Raw genomic sequence first — 20,992 nt, 5'->3', positions numbered from 1 at the left:
CGAGTGAAATTACCGTAATTACCGCACGACGGATTTGACGTGCAACTTCTCAGCTTTCAGTAACTGTTGGGATTTTTTTTTCCCGAGGGCACAAACCGCTGCGTGACTACGTTGACGCAAAATGCGCTTGCGTAAAAAACGCGTCGTTGGCAATACGCTCGGTGTTAAAGGGTTACTAGCCACGCCCACAGTGCACTAAAAGAGATTGAGAATCGGACTTCGAGTCTCCTAACCCTACCCTTTACCCCATGTGCAATAACGCTTTAACTAAGGCTAATGGGTTGTGCCTCACAAAATGGCGCCTTCATATCGGACTGGTGAACTCGGGTTTACAACATGGACACATCAATATAGACGGGGAATTGGGAAAATTTTGGAAATTCCAAACTTTATACAACAAAAAATACCAAATTATACACGACGACAGAGCCCTAACGAACACGGAGCCATTTTGGCGCCTAGCATTTGTGCTTGGGTGCTAATTAGATAATATTAATAAATCCACTCCAGGCTGACCCTTCACAATAAAACACCTAGCATACTCTGTGTATATATATATATGTTCTAAATTAACTAACTTATCACCAAAATCCTGGAGGTCGTCCGTAAAAAAAAAAAAGTTTCTCTTGCAGCTATAAATAAATATATTTTTTCTGTTGTATTTTCTTTGCATGTTACTGTACGTTGTTTGTATCACAGAAGGAAAAATATACTTTTTTTTTTTTTTTAATGTTGATGTTTGTCAGCGAGTCATTAAATGTTCGTTTCCTCGACTCGAGTTTTCAAATGAGCACGAAATATGGAAAAAATACTAATTTTGGATTGTTATTTTCTTCCGTAAATCGCATATACACATTTTTAAAATCCGCAATCTGAATGTTCCACAGTAAAATGTATGTGTAATGCGAGACATTCCACTTATATGGACTTAAATTCCTTTTCAGTTTTTTGGAAAATATGGAAAAAACATAAATATTGAGGTACTCCTCAACATTTGAAAAACTATTATATAAACTATATCACTTTTTTTAGATTTTAAAGAATGTCACATCTACCTTTAAAAAGAAAGATTGTAATACAAAAAGACAAGCAATTTCCAATGTTCTTTATTCTGAAATACCCAAACAAGCTAACCCATTTTAATCAAACACCTAAAGTGTTTTCATTTTTGACAACCAACCAAAAATACATGCTAAAGCTAAAATGCTAACAAAAATGTTAGGCTGCTAAAAACCTGGATGCTTTTTTGTTGTTGATGAAATTTTATGTAAATCAAGAAGCTGTTTTGGATTTTTTTCTGAGCTAATGCTAACATAATATATTGAATTATATCTATAATTTAATAGAGGTGTCCAGCCACTGAAATATCATAATTAATAATAGTTTACTATTATTACCCATAATTTAAAAGATATTAAGTTGCTGACAAAATGAAACCCATTTTTAGAATGTCAAAGCTAACTACTAAATGCTATTTTCTTTCTTAGCTAACCCAAAACAAAATTTGTTTACTTAAATTAAATAACAAAAATAGATTTAATAAATGTTGTTTTCAGTTGCTAACAAAATCACTTTAGTTTAGCTCAGTGTTAGCATATAACATATTAACTGTTATTTTAGCTGAAATTATATAACATTTTGATCCTTTGATAAAAGTTTAATGAGAGAACAAACAAGCTAACCGCTTACGGCACCTCTGATATTTTGAAACACAGTTCAGTTTCACTTCAAAAGCCATAAGACTCCGATCTTCCATTGCCACGTTCACCTCCAGCTAGCTTAGTTGCGGCTAACACTGTTGACAATACATACAACGATAACACTCGGGTGGTTCGATCGGAGGCGAAACTTTGTACGATTCCGACGAAAAAAAAAATGTTTTGTTGTGATTTTTCTTCGCATGTTTCCTAAAAAAATGTTTGTTTTTTTAGTTCAATATGATCTTTGCTTATATTTAAGTCTCATTTATTATTGATGTGATGTTGATCTGAAGTCTCTCTGGTGATGATACGAAAACCAAATAAATGAATCGACTTCATCTTTGACTCTCGTTGTTCTGCTTTTCTGCTTGCGTTGTTTTACGTGACTTTAAAGAAAGAATGCAGTCGGATAAAGACGTGAATATGTTCTTAAAGATATCGTAGACAACTGACGTAAACTTTATGAGCCGAGTCTTTCATGAAGTGCCTGTTATCAGTTTTTCTCCTGGTTTTCCCATCATCAGGGGACGAGTGTTGAGCACATATTGATTCTGAAATCGTCTTTTATTGATACAGAGTCGATCATTAACGCGCCCGTCCGAGGTTCACGCAGCTCTTTCCCAGAATGCATTGCTCTTAAATGTGACCGGAAGAGTCCAAAAAAAATTTGAGTGAAATCGACAAACGTCCCCGGTTAACCGGGACACTGAGACATTGATTTATCAGGACCTGCAGTGGACAGAAAAACCCTGAATATTTAAAAAAAATATAAATATAAATAAAAAATATATGTTTTTTACGGTGAAAACTGTGGAAATTGAGTGAATTTTTCTGACCACGACCTTCGGTCCTGACCACAGAGACGCCCACATGAACCCTGCGTGTGTGTGTGTGTGTGTTTTTAATGAAATCAGTCATTTCCTGGTATATTTGTCACTGACGAGACCAAGCTAATGATTGACGTATTGATTGATGACATCACAGGACGGAGGACATATCAGGTGGTCAGTTAGACTCCTCCCATCACAGAAGGACAGCTCGTCTGTCTGTAGCTGCAGCTGTCAATTTATAAAAAAATATATGTTTTAAATGTTTTTAAATATTTCCGTTTAAAAAGAAGAAGCCGGACTGAAGGAAACATGAGATCGGTCGGAGTTTCTCTTGTTATTCTTCTCGTCGTTCACTCTGAAGCCGTGAGTAAAACCTTTGTTTCTTTGTTTGTGTTGTTTGTTTGTCGCTAAATAAACACAGTTCGGCAGAAATACACGTAAACGTTACATACGTTTTGAGGTTAGCAAAGCTGTGTGTTATGCTAACTACATAGCAAAAGGTGCTAATGTCGCTAAAGTGATGCTCACATGAAAAGCCTCGAAAAACACACATCATCTGTTTGGGATGTCTAGTGCTAGCTAGCACTAGCTTTTAAGTGTGACGTAATTGCAAGCTAACGCCCGACACTTGATTTTACGTTGAAGTTGATGAGTCTGCGTTAATATTGGTGAGTAAAATGAAGCAAATTAAATAGTTGAGGTAAAAAAACTAAGGTTTTGGAAAAAAAAAAACAAATAAACAGAGAATAACTTAGCACAGTAATGCTAATAAGAAGAAAATTATAAAATGAAATATCACTAAAATGGCAGAAATCAACGTTAGCTAAAGCTCACGCCAAACTGTTTGTAACGTTTAACTGTATCTGTCCACGTTAGCCGAATTAAAGCTAACAAGTATGATTACGCTAATGTTAGCATTAGCTATTTGTTCGCAAATGTTCCACACAAAATATAATTCACGTTTGCTAATCGGGTGATTTTGTTCATTTGCAAAATTCACATCCGCTCAGCTCTTTACGATAAAGAAAAAAAAAGTTAACCCTAACAGGATTTATCGGTAACTGCTGTTTCAGTGGGACAGATCGGATTACGACAACCCGCCAACGCTTGAGCAGAAACCGCAGAAACCACAAAAAATACAGATCCCGATTACGCCGCCGCCGACATCGCCCCCAACCTCGGCCCCGCCCCCAGAAGTCACCAGCCCCGCCCACACAACGCTGAAGTCTCCGGGTCCACGTGAGTGCGTGGACGAGAAGTAAGTTGTCGTCGTCTGCTTCGTCCCGATATAACCTGCGTTATTCTTGACGTTGTCTTTGACCTTCCTTTGTTGTTGTTTTGTACGGTTTCCGTAGCTCACTGTCGCCCCCTGCCTGCACGAGGACTCGCGCGTCATGTGACCGGGTGTTTTGTCCCCCGTGGCTTCGTTGCCTCGAAGGAGAGTGCTCCTGTAAACTTCCCTACATGTGCTCCATCGAAGGCGTGGCTCCAGTTTGTGGACACGACAACAGAAGCTATCGCTCGTTCTGTCAGGTCCAAACTCGTACGAACGAAAATTTGATATCCGCTGTCAATTTTTGTGTTTTTGTAATTGTTTTTTTTTTTTTTTTGTAATTCCAGGTGATGGCGCTGTCCTGTCGGCTGAAGAGACCGATCATGTCACACTTTAGTGAAAACTGCATAGGTCAATATGTGTTTTAGCACCTTTGGCGTTAGTATTTTACGATATTTACGATATCTCGGTTGTTTTGACGTAATGTTACGCGATCTCTCTTTGCGCAGACAACGCTCCAAAGTTCAGGAGTGCGATCGACGCAGGCACGGGATTGGTCAGAGTCTTCGTCCCCGACGCGAAGAGTTCGCAGGGAGGCGAGGACGTTCTGGTTTGTGCGCAGACGTGGGACACGGCGGCCGCTAACGTCGTCTGTAAAGAGCACGGAAATGAACTGTGAGCAAATTTTTTATTCAATTTTTTTTTGTTTTTTCTTTTGACTGTAGGGGGCGCCACAGCCGATTTGCTTTGGCAGAGATGTTTACGCAGGACGACCTTTCTGACGCATTTTAGGAATTTGGAATTTAGGAATTTGAAAATAAATATATATGTTATGATCATATATTTCTATTTGATTGTGTTGTGTTTGTTTGAATGTGTTTACGAATACTCGTAAACGTACGTACGGCAGGTTCGGAGGTTAGCAAAGCTGCGTGTGCTATGGCTAACTACATAGCGAGAAGAGTTAATGTCGCTAAAGTGATGCTAACGTGAAATTTCGTGTTTGGGGTATGTTGTGTTCTAGCTAGCTTGTTAGCACTAGCTAGTAGTAATTATGACGTGATTGGCCGAGGCTTGCGTTAAAGTTCGGAAAGTCTTATAACGCGAGCTAAACGTCAACGGCGACGCTTGATGTGACGTTTAAGTTGACGAGTCGCCGTTAATGGTCGCACAACATGCTAATAACAATTGTTGTCCTTGTTTTGTCCAGCGGCGCCGCAACAGCTGATCAAGTCTTGTTCGCTTCCCTGGCAACCAAAGATCGCAACGAGCCGTTGCCCGGCAGCTGCGTTAGCTTCCGTTGCCACGGTTACGAGTATTCCCTGGCCGAGTGTGAGATCTCCAACAAGGACACGGTCGGCCAAATGGTCGCCGCGGTGACTTGTTACGACTCGTCGCAGGCGCGTCCAGGTGAGAGTCCGTCGACTTCGGTTTCTGTTCCGTTTGTTTATCGCGTGTTGCGTAGCCATGACGACGCGAGACTCCGCCCCTTTGTTGTTGTGTTTCAGAGTCAGACTGTGGCTTCACCTGCGCTAACGGCAAACATGTGGCGGCGAACAGGACGTGTGACGGCGTGGACGACTGCGGCGACCGCAGCGACGAAATGTGCTGCAAAAGTAAACACACGCACGCACTCGAACGTGCGCTAACGCGCAATGTGTGTGAATCACTTACGGTAAATGTGTGCGTCAGGTTGCAGGAATGGAGCGTTCCGCTGCAAGACGGGTGCGTGTGTCCACAGCGACGCGCTCCGTGACGGACAGGTGGACTGTCTGGACGGCGAGGACGAATTGGTCAAACACGATCGGAAGAAAAACGGTGAGATTATAGTAGACATTACACGTTTGCCACACCAAACCCCATAGAGAAAACCAATGATTTTAACCTCACAGCACACAGGAGCCGTCGATCCACTGCCGCCTCCGTCACTAAGTTCGAATGTCTTATTTTGTCAATTCGGCATTTAAAACCCTTCATTCAGATTGACCTCAGTGACACAAAGTGACCACACGAGGCAGCAGTAGACCAGCAGCTCCTGTGTCCCTATGAGCTAAAATCAGTGATTTTCTCTATGGGGTTTGCTGTGGGAGAAGAAAACATGACGTTTTCTGTTCCGTTATAACCAGCGTTTCTGTTTTTCCACTGAAGGAGGGACACAACTGAGACGACTCACGACGCCAGGTATGATGATGATGATGATGATGATGATGATGATGATGTAATCATGACATTCATATTTCTTTATTTTTATTGTTATTTTCAGAATACATCTCGCCGAGAGAAGGTACGTCATAATCCAGCCACCACCACCCCGACTTAAATCTGAACCACAACAGTGATTGATGTGTGTGTGTGTGTGTCTGTGTGTGTGTGTGTGTGTGTCTGTCTGTGTGTGTGTAGAAGTCAGAATGGACAGGGTTCGGATGGAGTCCAGGATACAGTGTGGGATTCCTAACGCCACCACGGTGGACGAGGACAACGTGGAGGAGCGAGTGTCAGGCGGCCGAGTGAAGCGGGTGGTGGGAGGTCTCCCGGCGAAACCGGTCAGTCGCTCACAAACGTGATGGCCGTGGTTCAAATGTGTGGTTTTTAAGTCGACACAAATTTAGCGAAAAAATGCCCAAAAACAAAAAAATGTATACAACATATAGTTAAAATAAATAAATAAAAACGTGTATAATGTATTTTTTTTTTTAAATTGGAACAAATGTTGCCAGTTGTTTTGATCACATAAGTCACATTTTGTTGACATCGTAAAAAACAAAATGCTAACTACACTATTGTTTTGTAGTTAGCATTTCTTAATCATGGTATAATATTTTGTATCACAAAATTACTTTCTTAAAAATTGTTTTGAAAAAGTTACTTTTTTGTAGCTATATATAATATAAAAATGTATACTGCGAGTCATTTCTTCTTATAGTAAAAAAAAATTGTCAGAAAGGGCCAGATCGGGGGCCGAAATCTGGCCAGTTATCCTCTAGTGTAGGGGGCGGGGCTTAACACAACTACCAAAAGTCAATGCCGACGTCTTCGATCGATATAAGCTCCGCCCCCTAAACACCAATTTGTGTTGTTTGGCAACTTAACGGGGTTTTTAAATCACGAAAGTTACCTTCAAAGCTCCGCCTTTACGACATTTGAGCGGAAATCAAAGGAGCTAATATTTTAGCGTAATTTGTAAGTGACGTTCATGTGTGTGTGTGTGTGTGCGTGCAGACTCAGATCCAGTGGCAGGTTGCTATTCAGGAATATCGGAAGATCGACTGTGGAGGAGCGTACATCGGGGGCTGCTGGGTAATCACGGCCGCGCACTGCGTCAGGTACGACGAAAGATATTAGCGGTAGCTGTTCCCCGACATTTGACCGATTCTCGATTTACGCGATTAACGTTCGTGTCGGCAAGTGCATTTGTTTATATACATTTGTTGAGTATATTTTTGCTAACGTCTGAAACATATTTTTCTGCGACGTTTTTAACGAGTTTCAGATCAGATTCACGGCAGATTCACGACAGATTTGGCGCCATTGTTTAATAAGTTTGACGAGCTAGCATTAGCTTCCCTCTCTCCTCTGTTGCAGACCAAAGCCGCTTGTGTTCAAGATCAAGTTTTCTCTCTGGAAAAAGTTCGGGGTTCAAGACACGACGGACATCGTTCCCGTCGAGAACATCATCATCCACCCAAAGTACGACCCTTTTTTGTCGCGTTTCTTCGTCCACAGATTCGACGCTAGCAAAGTGAGCAAAAAAAATAATACTTTTTTTGAAACGCAGATACAACCCTAGCACCTACGAGAACGACATCGCGCTGGTGAAGATGAAGAACCTTCCTTTCAAGGATTACTGCTTCACGGAGAACCCGGCCATCAGCGCCGTCTGCGTTCCCTGGTCCGTGCAGCTTTTCCAGCCCAACCACACCTGCAGCATCTCGGGGTGGGGACGCACTGCCAGTACGTACATTTACCACAATAACAATGATACTTTATTCACAAGAAACTGTTTGTAAAAAAAGTCACGTTTGTGTCAACATACTAAAAAAAAAAAATTCTGAATTATAGTTATAATTTTTTATTTATAGCAAAAAAAAAATTATATTTTTTTTTTTACAAAAAGGTGAAAATTTGGTGCATTTTTTTACATACACAACATATACCATCTTATAATATTTTAATATAATGAATTATTAATATAATAATTAATAAAGTATAAATGTAAATTTTTGATGCTTGTGTTAATCTACTAACATTTGATTTGTAGGTATAATTTTTTAATTATAGCATATTTTTGTGACAAATGTATTTGTAAAAAAAGGGAAAATTTGGTGCATTTTTTTGATCGGGCTTTCTATCAACATATAATATTATAATATAATTATTTATTAATATAATAATTAATATAGTATAAATGTAATTTTTTGATGCTTGTGTTAACATACTAACAGTTTTTTTTAACGACAATATTGATTTGTAGTTATCATTTTTTAATTATATATATGTTTTCTTTTTAAATGTCTTTGATCGTGTTTTGTAACATATATTTTATTTGAAATGCAAGTCATTTCTTATAATATTAGTAAACAAATTAACATCGTACACATAGGGTTAGGGTTATTTTTTACATTTGTTATTGTTTTGTTCATATAAGTCGTATTTTTGCGTGTTTAGTAGTAATAATCCCTTAATTATAGTATATTTCTGTAACAAAAAATATTTTTGGATCAAAAATGGAAATAATTGTTACATTTTTTTAAACATAGTTACATGTTTTTGTAAGAACAGCATTTTTGAAAATGCAAGTTATTTCTTATATTGGTTTAAAAAAAAAAAAATTTTATCGTAAAATTCCCTAATTATAGTAATTTCTTGTTATATTAGTAAAAACATTTGTGAACATGGTACCATATTTTTGTTACTACAACATATGGTTAAAAAAATTTCGTCATACTAGTACAAAAAAATGTACGTTTTTTTTTTTTGTAAAAAGTTCAAATACGGAGAGAAACATCAAACCAAAACTTTTTCCCAAATATTAATTAAAAAAAATTTTTTTTCGAGTAACTTAACAACTTGACGTCTTGTGTTCAGGCGGCCGAGCCGCTCAGGTGCTGCTCTGGGCGAACGTCTCCATCATCGGCGACTGTCAGAGATTCTACAAAGATCGCTTTAAACCGGGAATGATGTGTGCGGGTGAGTGTGGAAGCGATTCTCACAGAACGCTGCGTTTATAGACGTTTAACGTAAAACCGCGTAACGTGCGACTGCAGGTGATCTGGACGGGAGCGTGGACTCGTGTCAGGGGGACAGCGGCGGTCCGCTGGTCTGTGAGGACGAACATGGCGTGTCCTACCTGTGGGGCATCGTCAGCTGGGGAGACGAATGTGGTCAGGCGGGCTCACCGGGAGTTTATACGCAGGTAACTAAAAACATCGTGTATATATATGTAAAGAGAAACGTGTGTGTACGTCTGTTACTACGTATGTTTGCAAAGTATACCGATATACAAATAAAATCTACTGTATATACAGTATTTATACAATTGAATATGTATACTGTATAAAAAGAAGAAATATTATCTATATACAGTATTTATACATCTGTGCCAAAAAGTACTTATATTACTGTATATGTTTACACTATAAAAAAGGAAAAATACTTGTATATATTTTTATATAATATATATATATTATATATATACATGTATAAGGTATATATATTACACAATTGCACGAACATATATATGTATATTTCTGGTGTATATACAAACAAATATATTTTTTAAGTATGCCAAATTTATTATGGTATATGTATACTGTATAAAAAGAAATATTATCTATATACAGTATTTATACATCTGTGCCAAAATGTATTTATATTACTGTATATGTATACACTATAAAAAAGGAAAAATACTTGTATATATTTTTATATAATATATATATATATTATATATACATGTATAAGGTATATATATCACACAATTGCACAAACATATATATGTATATTTCTGGTGTATATACAAAAAAATGTTTTTTTTAAGTATGCCAAATTTATTATGGTATATGTATACTGTATAAAAAGAAATATTATCTATATACAGTATTTATACATCTGTGCCAAAATGTATCTATATTACTGTATATGTATACACTATAAAAAAGGAAAAATACTTGTATATATTTTTATATAATATATCTATATATTATATATACATATAATATGTATAAGGTATACACATATATCACACAATTGCACAAACATATATATGTATATTTCTGGTGTATATACAAAAAATATTTTTTGTAAAAAATATTTTTTTCAAATTTATAATGGTATATGTAATAGTATTTGTAATAAAGGGTACTAATATACACATAAAATATATAAGCATATCTGTAAACAGTATTTATAAAACTATATATGTATACACTAATTAAAGAGAAATATAACTATGTCTAGATGCAATATAAGTATAGATTAATTACATACATATATAAATATAAATATAAATATATATATATATATATATATACATATATATATATATGTATATGTACAAGTGTATATTAATTCTGTTTTATTCTTTTATTTCTGACAGGTGGCTTATTTCTTTGACTGGATCAGGGGTCACACGGGTTGGGCAGCAGTGACCAGGTTCAACTCCTGATGTTGTCACCAAAATACGGACCGGATCAGGCGTCGGTAGATCGAGCGTTTTTTTTTTTTTGTTGTTTTTTAGAAAGATCAATCACTAAATTGGTGAAAGAAGTTTGAAATATTGTGTTTTTATTCTTGCGAAGCACTTTGACTTGTATGAAATGTGCCGTATAATAAATAAAGTTTGATTGATTGAATAGACGAATATTAGCCGCTGGAGTGTGCATTCTACGCTTTGGAGGAACTTGAAAGGAAGAATGTCTTTCATCAGCCTTAAAGGTAAGAGTGGTTGAGAAGTGTGGAGAACAGCGTGACACCTGTCACTATGTCTGCCAGTTGTTAGGGAAGAGAAGAGGTCTTTAGTACGTTAGCTGGAACTGGACTGGACCTAAGAATCTGTACAAGAAGAAGAAGAAGAAGAGGTTTGAGGGATTTCAGACTGATAAAGAACTCAGCATTACACCTCTCGGAAATGATTTGAAAAAAGAAGAGTTATTTATATCCTTTCTGGTAAGTCAAGGCCACCGTAGTTAACTGAAGAAGGAAGTATCACCACTAGATGTCACCGTTGCCTACAAAGGCAAAAGACTCACGTTTCCGTTATACAGCTCTAACTCTGAATTTGGGATTAGTAGATTGTAGATTTTTGAACTATAAATAGATTTTGGAAATATACGTTGAATTTGGGATTATAAATAGATTTTGGGACTATAAATAGATTTTGGAGCTATAAGTAGAATTTGGAGCTATAAGTAGAATTTGGGACTTTAAGTAGATGTTGGGACTATAAGTAGAATTTGGTACTTAAAGTAGATGTTGAGACTATAAGTAGATTTTGGGACTATAAGTAGAATTTGGGACTATAAGTAGATTTTGGAGCTATAAGTAGATTTTTGAAGTATAAGTAGAATTTGGGACTTTAAGTAGATTTTGGGACTATAAGTACATTTTTGAAGTATAAGTAGAATTTAGGACTTTAAGTTGATTTTTGAAGTATAAGTAGAATTTAGGACTATAAGTAGATTTTGGGACTATAAGTAGAATTTGGGACTATAAGTAGATGTTGCGACTATAAGTAGATTTTGGGACTATAAGTAGATTTTTGAAGTATAAGTAGAATTTAGGACTATAAGTAGATTTTTGGACTATAAGTAGAATTTGGGACCAGATAATATCACTGATGGGAAATTAAAAAAACGCAGAGCTGTGCTGGAACTGTGGAATGGAAAAGTGCCATCATTGTAAATGTTCAAATGTTGAAATGTCGACTGATCAAAGTCTAACTAAGAACTTGTGTGTGTCCTCCTTTGCAGGCCTTTGAGTATGAGTGTGACCGAGCAGCCAGAGGGGTCGGACTCCCTCCAAATCCAAATGGAAATGACCACCTTTGGGACGCCAAAGGGGGGGGGACCAGAGCTCAAACACACCAAAAAATTGAAAAACCCCATGACTGAGGTCCACCGCTTCTCCCACCTCCCACGTCGCTCTGCTGTGGAACTGGAGTTCAACGACCTTTCCTACACCGTCCACGAGGGCCCCTGGTGGAGGAAGAGACGTCAAAAAACCCTCCTCAAGTGTCTGTCGGGAAAATTCCGAAGCAGGGAGCTGAACGGCATCTTGGGGCCCTCTGGAGCCGGGAAATCCAGTCTGATGAATATTTTGGCGGGATACAGGCAGACGGGCATGAAGGGTCAGATCCTCGTGAACGGACACCCGCGCGACAAGCAGACCTTCAGGAAAATGTCCTGCTACATCATGCAGGACGACATGTTGGTGGCGCACCTCACGACGAAGGAGATCATGATGGCGTCGGCCAACCTGAAGCTGAACGAGAGCGTAAAGGTCAAAAAGGCGCTGGTGAAAGAGATCCTGATGGCGCTGAATCTCGAGGAGTGCGCTCAGACGCGCACCAACTGTCTCTCCGGAGGTCAGCGCAAAAGGCTCGCCATCGCCCAGGAGCTGGTCAACAACCCGCCGGTCATGTTCTTTGACGAGCCCACCAGCGGTCTGGACAGCATGTCCAGCTACCACGTGGTGTCTCTTATGAAGTCTCTGGCGAAGGGCGGACGGACGATCATCTGCACCATCCACCAGCCCAGTGCCAAGCTCTTCGAGATGTTCGACAAGCTGTACATCCTGAGCCAGGGTCAGTGCGTGTACACGGGCACGGTCCCTTACCTCATCCCCTTTCTGAGGAACGTGGGCCTGGACTGCCCGAAGTATCACAACCCGGCCGACTTCATCATCGAGGTGGTGTCCGGCGAGTACGGCGACATGAATCCGATCCTCTTCGAGGCGGTCAAGGGCGGACTGTGCTCCAGGGACGGCAAAGGAAACGAGATCTCCAGAAGAGACCGTTCGCCCAACTCTCAGCACCGCAGCGACAAAAGGAACCCGGAGAATCGTACGTTCGCCACCAACACGTTGACGCAGTTCTGGATCCTCTTAAAGAGGAACTTGGTGACAACGTGCAGGGACATGGTTCTGACCCACTTTCGGATCATGTCCCATCTTATTATCGGAGCACTTATTGGCTTGCTGTATCTGAAAATTGGAAACGATGCCAAGAAGGTCTTCACCAACGCTGGCTTCCTCTTCTTCTCCATGCTCTTCCTCATGTTTGCCGCCATGATGCCCACCGTCCTCACCTTCCCTATGGAGATGCCAGTGCTCGTCAGGGAACATCTGAACTACTGGTACAGTCTGAAGGCCTATTACTTGGCCAAAACTATGGCTGACATACCGTTCCAGGTGATTTGTCCGGTCATGTACTGCAGTATCGTGTACTGGATGACTGAGCAGCCACCGGAAGCTGTTCGCTACCTACTGTTCTTGGCCTTGTCCACGGCCATAGTCGTGGTGGCTCAGTCTGTCGGTCTCCTCATAGGCGCCGTGTCCACGTCTCTGCAGGTGGCGACGTTTTTGGGTCCAGTGACGGCGATACCGATGCTCCTCTTCTCCGGCTTCTTTGTCAACTTTGACACCATTCCCATATACCTGCAGTGGACCTCCTACGTGTCCTACATCAGGTACGGCTTCGAAGGGGTGGTCCTGTCGATCTACGGTATGAACCGCACCGAGCTGCAGTGTCCGGACCCGGTGTGTATCTTCCAAAGGCCGGAAGAGGTCCTGCAGCTGCTGGACATGGAGGACGCCAAGCTGTACGTGGATTTCATAGTGCTGGGGATTTTCTTCCTGATCCTCAGAGTGACGACTTACCTGGTCCTGCGCTACAAAGTCAAGCTAGAGCGCTAACGTCCAAGAGGCAATCTTGATCCTGATGGACCCCGATCGACGTCACATTCATGCAAGTCATCCAAGCGTTGTGCTGTTGTGCTCAGTATTCTTTCCAACTGGGACACATATCTAGTGCTAGCACATACCTAGCGATCTCTGGCTCCTTCCAAGATGGCGAGAATCTTGGGTGTCATGATTGACGACCAGTTGACGTTCACGGATCACGTTGCCTCCGTCGCCCCGGTGACGTCGCTTTGGGCTATTCGGAATAAGAAAAATCGTGCCGTACCAAACCCAACGGGCTACCAAGCTCCTAGTACAGGCTTTGGTCGCCCTGCTAACACCGGCTGCCCTTAGCCGCCTGCATCAAATTCCATTTTTTTTTTTACACATTTATGTATTTATTTTGTCTTGACATAACTTTATATTTACTATGATATACAGTGTTTGAATTGGTTTTTACGATCTAAAGTGTAACATCATCCTGACAAAAACTTTTCACAAACCGTTTATAAAAAATGAAAAAAAATAAAAATAAAAAATACTTTTTAAAATGTATTTTTAATTTATTTTTTAAACAAAACACAAAAGGATAACTTTTACAAAAAAATACTCTCAGGAAACATTTTGAACCTTGATGACCGGCTGCTGCAGACGGATGGCACTTCTCAACTTCTGCAGGTCGTCGTCCACCTACACACACACACACACACACACACATTTTTAATGTATATATTTCATCTCCAGTTATTTCTGTTTTTATATAAACAAGAGTTGACTATGCCTGTGAGGCTAATGCTAAGCTAACTACATTCATATTCACGCATGATGTTGAACCAACGTAGTTGTACTACTTAAATGACCACTATTATATATACATAATTCATATGTATGTGTGTATGTGTACATACGTACATATAAAATATATATTGTATGTATATATGTATACATTATATACATATATACATGTATATAATGACCAAGAAGAGACCTTGTGTCTCAATGGGACCTAAATAAAGGATACAACATACACTATATAAATATATCCTTATTATATATGTATGTACACATATATGTATGTATATATATATATATATATTTATATGTATATAAGTTCCTTAAGTTGTAAACGTGCTATACTCTGTTTTTAACAGATCAGTCCTCAATTTGGTACAAAAACCTGTTTTTCCAGCCCTGGTGTTTCACACACTTTTTAGCTCTGGGGCTCCACCTGCAGACATTTTATGGTACTGCACCCATTAGTTCTTAATAGATGTCATTCAAGGATTAGATATTTATAATTGTGTTGATTTATATAGTGGAAATGCTGGTCCTCGCTTTGTCAGCACATTCGCCCGGTCCTCAGTATGCAGCAAGTACAAGAATGTGTGTGTGTGTGTGTGTGTCACCTGTGCCAGTTTGTTTCTGAGCTCGTTGTATTTGTCGACGTCAAACTTCCGATCAGACGCTTTACGGTAAAAGAAGTGAAGGAACTGGCGATCGCGTACGTCCGGACAGGTGAAATCCTACACACACACACACACACACGGTGAGAGAGAGTCACATAAACGTGTCATAAACAAACAAACAAAGACAGGAACAGGGTTGTTTACCTGTCGTGTGAGCATGTAGTAGGCGAAGAAGATCATGCTGGTGGTGTAGGTGATGAAGTAGGTGACTGGCTCCATGGTGTCCCACTCAAACACATACCTGACACACAGAAAATCTGACATTTTTCAAAACGTTTCCCGTTAGTAGTGTAGTACCTATGCCAGGCCTGTGGGTGGCATTACATTAAAAAAAATATTTTAATTTATGGTTCATTTTATTTTTTTTCTTTCTTCATGATGGCCAAATAACTCCGACATATTCGTGTGTATGGCGTCTTCGATGTGTGTGTGTGTGTTCTTGTCTGTGTGTCTTTGTGAGGACCAACAAGAACATGTCACCCATAGGGATTAAGACCTGATATTAGGTTTAGGTTTTAAGATTAAAGGTTACAACATTTTTGTTAAGATGAGGGTAAAGTAGAAGAAGTGCATTACCAGGTGAGATAACCCAGGAAGCCGCCCTGCAGTGACAGGTAGGCAAGCCCCGCCCACCCCAACATGGACGCTTTTGAGTGGGCGTCCTTCGCCATCTGGACTTTCACCTATAAACACACACACATAAATACAGTCATTTACTATATATGTTTATGTATATGTATATGTTTTTTTGTGCAAATTATGATTTCTTTCTACTAATATCACAAATTTATTTTTGGAAAACTTGATAATATTAAGTAATACTAATACTTTTTGCGCAAAAAAAAAATGATTTTTTTTTCGAGTATTTAATCACATTTATTTTTTCAATTAAGACTAAAGAAAAAAAATTGGAAAATTTGTTTTGGAAATATTTTGGAAAATTTGGCATTTTTCTTGTATTAATGACTTTATTCTCGTTAACGCTTCTTTCTTGTAATATTAACACTTTATTCTCGTACAACAATTTTGTTTCTTGTAATATCAGATTTGTTGCGCAAATTTTTTCTCGTCCCCTTATTTTTTCGTAAAATTTGAAATTTTTCTTGTATTATTAATTTTGACATTTTATTGATATACACACTATATACTGTATATGAATATAAAGTTCCACACCAAAACACTTTTATTCATAATGGTATATCCTGATATCATTTGAACATAATTTTGTCGACCCCTACTGAACTGTTGCTTTTTGATCCGGTCCCTTACTGACCGAACTCTCCGTGTCCTCGCAGGTGATTGGCGTGTTGTTGTGTGACGTGTTTTACCGTCTCCAGAGGCTTCAGCTGCTCCTTCAGCTTCTCCTGCTGCATCAGCAGCTCCGAGTGTTTGCTGTGCTGTCGCTGAGGAAGAGCCAGAGCCGCGTGAAGGAGTCTGACCGCGTATTTCACGTCGTCCATGCCGGACACGTGCTCGTGAGACGGACCTGGTTATCGCACAATACAGCACTTTAGAATTAAGAAATATATATATTTAAGAGAATATTCAAGAAGCAAGTTGTAGTATTGCAGGAATAATACAAGGAAAAGTCAATAATACAAAAAAAGGTTGTAATATTACAAAATAAAGGTGTGACATTACAAGAAAAAAATCAGAATTTGCGCAAAAAATCTCCAAAAATCTTAACTAAATTAGTTTTTAATTTCTTAATTTATTTTTTTAAAGTCTTAATATTACAAGGAAAAATCCTCGTAATGAAGAAAGTAGTAATATTACACCATAAAGTTGTCATATTGTGAGGAAAAACTTGCAAATATTACAAGAAAAAATCCACAGTAATGAGAATAAGGTATTAATATTGCAAGAAAAAGGTAATAATACAAAAATAAGATGGTAATATTACAAAGGAAAAAAAATCATAGTATGAGAATTTAGTCAATAATACTAGACAAATGTTGTAGTACTACAAAATGAAGAAAAAAAAATTTGCGTCAAAAAAAATTTGCGCAAAAAAATTAGATATTCTAATCCTAATATTAGCATTAATATTACAAAATTATCTTATTAAATTAAATAAATATATTATCTTTTTTAAAAGTCAATAAAACAAAATAAAGTTGTAATATTGTGAGATTGAATTTTTAAAATAAAAAAAAATAATTTCGAATTTCCCATAAAATTACTTTATTCTCAGTCATTTTTGATTTGACAGTGTTATTATTTTTTTCAAATCTTCATATATTCACATAAAATAATGTGTGAAGGGCGGATGCTGCCCCCTAGAGGCGCACACAGGTTTATACCTTGTCCAAAAGAACGAACGTTGTGCGCGACGTCATTGATGACGAGCTGGAACTCTTTATTTAAAACCGTTTCCATGAACGTGCAGGAGGAGATTCGCTGTCCATCTGAGGAGAGAAAAAGAAAGTTTTACTATTCTTCATTCCTGTTCTGCTGCCCTCGTGGGGACCGCCTGAAATTCGGGCGTTCGTGAGGACATTCTACGAAATGAGGACACGAGTTGAAAGTGAGTATATATTGTGGACAGTGACAGAGAATTAAGATATTTTGGAGCATGAGAAAATTTGTTGACCATTAAAAGTTTAATTTGAAGGAAGTTGAAAACTTTATTTAACACAAGGGTTTTTTTTCTTTCTAACCCAATTATGGAAATTCCAGAAAGAGGAAACTTTAAAAAATTATAATTATTTATTTGGAATTATTTTTGACATAAAAAAAACAGTCATTGGCAGTTTTGGGGGAAGATTGACAATTTAGAAATTTTTCTGATTTTTCTTTCATTTTGTTTGAATGAGAAAAACAATTATTTAAAGGCGTCATATGTAAGAATGTGGCCAAAAACTGTTACTACATTCAAATTCAAAACGCCAAGGTCTTTTAGGTTTCGTTTTCTGACGTAACTGGCAACCCCGTGGTTGCTCGGCAGCTGAGACTCTACTGACTGCAATGATTGGTAGACGGCGGTAGGTGGCGCCACATGCCGAAACATGATTTGCAGTCTGCAAAAAAAAAAATTATGCAAATATTTTGGCTGTAAAAAATTTTTTTAAATTAAATTCTCAAAGAATTTGAAGAATTAAAAAAAAACTAAATAAAGATATAATATGATAAAAGGCATACAAGTGCCTTATCTTAGTTAGGACAATCTTATCTTAGTTAGGACAGTCTTAGAAACTACATTTAGCTTGTTTTTTTTAATATGAAGTGTGTGTGTTTAAAGGTGTGGTCTTTATCAGATGAGTGTGTGTTTAAAGGTGTGCTCTTCCTAAGTGAAGTTGTGCGTCACCTCCGTTGAGCAGGACGGCCGAGTGAACGCCGCCGTCTTTGGCGGCGATGTCTCGCAGCAGGTCGCCCACCGTGGTCAACATTGGCGTCAGAGTGAAGCGACCCTCGTGACCTGCAGGGAGACGCACGGAGAGGACCGGGCGTCCGAAGCTGTACCGAATGGAAACATCTGGAAACGGAGAAAACGTAAGTATTTCAGAAATCTTTCAAAAATTCAAAAATTCAAAAATTATTTCAATTATTAGTCAAGTATAACATTCAACCACTGAAACTAATTTTTCTGTAAGTGTTTTAATATTTTTTCAGTTTTCTTGTAAAATGGTAAATTTGAACATTTGAACAAGTAACAGGGCACTTCCGGTTTTGGGTGACCAACTTCCTGTGTGCAGGTCATGGCTTGCAGACATGTTCAGGGCAGGCCTCTGGTCTTACAAATTAAGTTTCGAGCATAACGGTCAATGTACGACCAAGTTACGGGGCACTTCCTGTTTCGTGGCGAAATGGTGTCTACGCTTCCTGTTGAGTCAAATTAATGTCCGTAAACGTGTTCAGCGTTAGTTCGTTTTGTGGCGAATGGTCAAAATTCGCCAAACTTCCGATGGTTGCCGTGGCCACGCCCTTTTGATTCTGCAAAAAACTTTTTGTAACTTTTTTTCCCGCTAAGATGGACGCCAAAATTCAGAATGGCTAACTTCCTGTTGAGTTCAGCCCATGGTCCTGATTGACTTTTTGCTTCGTCCTGGACTGTGACATGTTCCCACCAATTTTCGGGAAACTCGGTGCAACTTAATTTTCTGGGGCTTGCTTTTCACCTCAGTGGGGGGGGGGGGGGCGCTATAGAGCCTCATAAACAACCGCAAAAACAGCGGAATAATAACAGTAGCCGCTATATTTTAGCATTGAAAATACAAATTCAGGTTCTACAAACTGGTGTATTAAAGATTACCGAAACATCACTAAGTTATTTTGATCATTACCAACGGTCGGATACATTTTGTGAAGTTTATTTCACTTTTAGTCGAAGTTGAGAAAGTTTATTTACCTTTTGATATCGGTCGACTGCTGTAGTGAGAAAGAATCCAGACAGAACTGGGCTGAGACACAAAAACAAACAGCAACCGTTCACACCAAGTGTCAATATTTGCTCAATAAACAGCTGTTTTGTTTGTTTTTTTGCAGTTTTGCCGTGATGTCAGTTCTATAAGCCGCTCCCTCTTTTAAACATTTTTTTGGGAATATTACGTTTTTAAAAAATGTAGCCACTTCCTGTCTATGTTTCTTTTTACACATCAATCTGAATGTTGTTTGGGTAACATAGGTAAATATGGCAAAGTGTAGGTTAAGTTTTTGTTGTCGTCGGCATAAGTTTGTTCCACTTTTATCTACTTCCTGTCCGCAGTTTTGGACGGATCAATCTGAATTTTTAGTAACGGGTCGGTGATCGCCCGACTATGTTCCCATTTAATCGAACAACTCACGGCGTCTCTCAAAACAGTTAAAGAAAAGCCTCATATCTGGGTCAAAACTCTGCTCTCAGCTCCGTGTGTGGACGATCAGACTCTCTAACATCCAGATTATGGATTTGGCTGCAACATAAATGTCACAAGGTTGAGTCGTAGTCAACATCCAGATATGATGGTTAACAGCTATAAGTTCTACACAGATCCAGAAAGTTCTTCTTTTATCCAGTGGAATAAAACGACGTACCATGAGTATAGTTGTAATATTGGCAGCTGTTACAAGACTTGAGGAAGTCAGTTACTTGCAGAACAATCAAACTTTTAAAGACAAGTTCCTGATGTTTCTTTGTCTGCTGTTACACAATACCTCTCATTTGTTACTGCACATGTACTCATGTACTTAATTCAGACTTCTGCAAATTCACAGTCACATAAAGTTAAACTCACTGTGTAGATTCCGGCGTGCGTTTTGAGTCGAGAGCAACAGAAACCGAACCTGCAGACGGATCTGGAGACAAACATGATGGATCCCGAGCTGCAGCCGAGGGCTGAAAATGCTGAAATGCTCCCACACTCTCGTGTGTCGTAAAAAAAAACTTTTTCACAAGCAGGAATGTCAGAGAGGCGAGTGCAAACAGGTTTCCTGGCCGGAAGACGAGAGTGGAGTTAACTCTTACCTGACCGCACGAGTACCAAAACACAATTGTATTAGTTCTCTGTAAATATATACATTGGATTCCTTTATAATTAGTACATAAATGTGTAGTAACTATACTTTTTTTGGTCAAGAGAGTTGGATACTCTGTGTGTGTGAAGATAACTCTATCATTTTCAACCAGAAAGTAGCTTTAAAAAGCAATATAAGTTAGAAAAAAAACTACATTTTCATAATATATATACATATATATGTATGTATATATACATATTGTTAGGCTAAGTCATATTTGAACGTTTTCGGAAAACAAGAAAACGTGTTTTAGCAAACACATTGATAAAGTTAGCCAGATATCACAATTACCAAAAAAACTTAGCCAACTATGCTATTAGCTATTAGCCTAACGAA

At 38.6% G+C, this 20,992-nt stretch overlaps 3 protein-coding genes across 3 annotated transcripts; 2 read left to right on the top strand and 1 right to left on the bottom strand.

Moving 5' to 3' along the window:
• Window positions 1-2,839: 2,839 nt before the first annotated feature.
• Window positions 2,840-10,467, top strand: cfi (complement factor I; the record flags this gene model as incomplete). The annotated part of the gene is made up of 17 exons (XM_083906740.1): window positions 2,840-2,893; window positions 3,604-3,788; window positions 3,886-4,063; window positions 4,151-4,214; window positions 4,313-4,478; window positions 5,014-5,213; window positions 5,312-5,419; window positions 5,496-5,621; window positions 5,952-5,984; window positions 6,067-6,087; window positions 6,204-6,346; window positions 7,023-7,126; window positions 7,386-7,490; window positions 7,579-7,754; window positions 8,889-8,990; window positions 9,068-9,216; window positions 10,399-10,467. The coding sequence occupies 17 exons, from the start codon at window positions 2,840-2,842 to the stop codon at window positions 10,465-10,467; spliced, it is 1,983 nt and encodes a 660-aa protein (XP_083762866.1).
• Window positions 10,468-11,780: 1,313 nt separating this feature from the next.
• Window positions 11,781-13,712, top strand: LOC310941552 (ATP-binding cassette sub-family G member 4-like; the record flags this gene model as incomplete). Its single annotated transcript, XM_083906739.1, has 1 exon — window positions 11,781-13,712. One exon carries the CDS (start codon window positions 11,781-11,783, stop codon window positions 13,710-13,712), a length of 1,932 nt encoding a protein of 643 aa, XP_083762865.1.
• A 451-nt stretch (window positions 13,713-14,163) lies between these two features.
• LOC310941467 (calcium uniporter regulatory subunit MCUb, mitochondrial-like) lies at window positions 14,164-20,507 on the bottom strand. Its single transcript, XM_083906647.1, has 9 exons — window positions 20,377-20,507; window positions 19,512-19,563; window positions 18,471-18,638; window positions 17,467-17,571; window positions 16,492-16,649; window positions 15,740-15,846; window positions 15,308-15,404; window positions 15,104-15,220; window positions 14,164-14,387 (listed from the first exon to the last, which is right to left on the bottom strand). The coding sequence occupies exons 1-9, from the start codon at window positions 20,449-20,451 to the stop codon at window positions 14,310-14,312; spliced, it is 957 nt and encodes a 318-aa protein (XP_083762773.1). The 5' UTR covers window positions 20,452-20,507; the 3' UTR covers window positions 14,164-14,309.
• Between the last annotated feature and the right edge of the window lie 485 nt (window positions 20,508-20,992).

Source organism: Microchirus variegatus (assembly GCF_963457635.1).
Source record: "Microchirus variegatus genome assembly, chromosome: 20".
NCBI classification, from domain to species: domain Eukaryota; kingdom Metazoa; phylum Chordata; class Actinopteri; order Pleuronectiformes; family Soleidae; genus Microchirus; species Microchirus variegatus.
Note: the sequence above shows the minus strand (reverse complement) of the source record. Positions and strands in the feature narration are given on the sequence as shown.

What these genes read in the sequence shown, in the direction of transcription:
- LOC310941467 (XM_083906647.1), bottom strand. Translation starts at nt 20,451, where the DNA reads ATGTTTGTCTCCAGATCCGTCTGCAGGTTCGGTTTCTGTTGCTCTCGA. An exon ending in CGTTCGTTCTTTTGGACAAG is followed by an intron (nt 16,650 to 17,466) that starts GTATAAACCTGT and finishes TGCGATAACCAG; the next exon opens with GTCCGTCTCACGAGCACGTG. An exon ending in TCAGAAACAAACTGGCACAG is followed by an intron (nt 14,388 to 15,103) that starts GTGACACACACA and finishes GTGTGTGTGTAG; the next exon opens with GTGGACGACGACCTGCAGAA.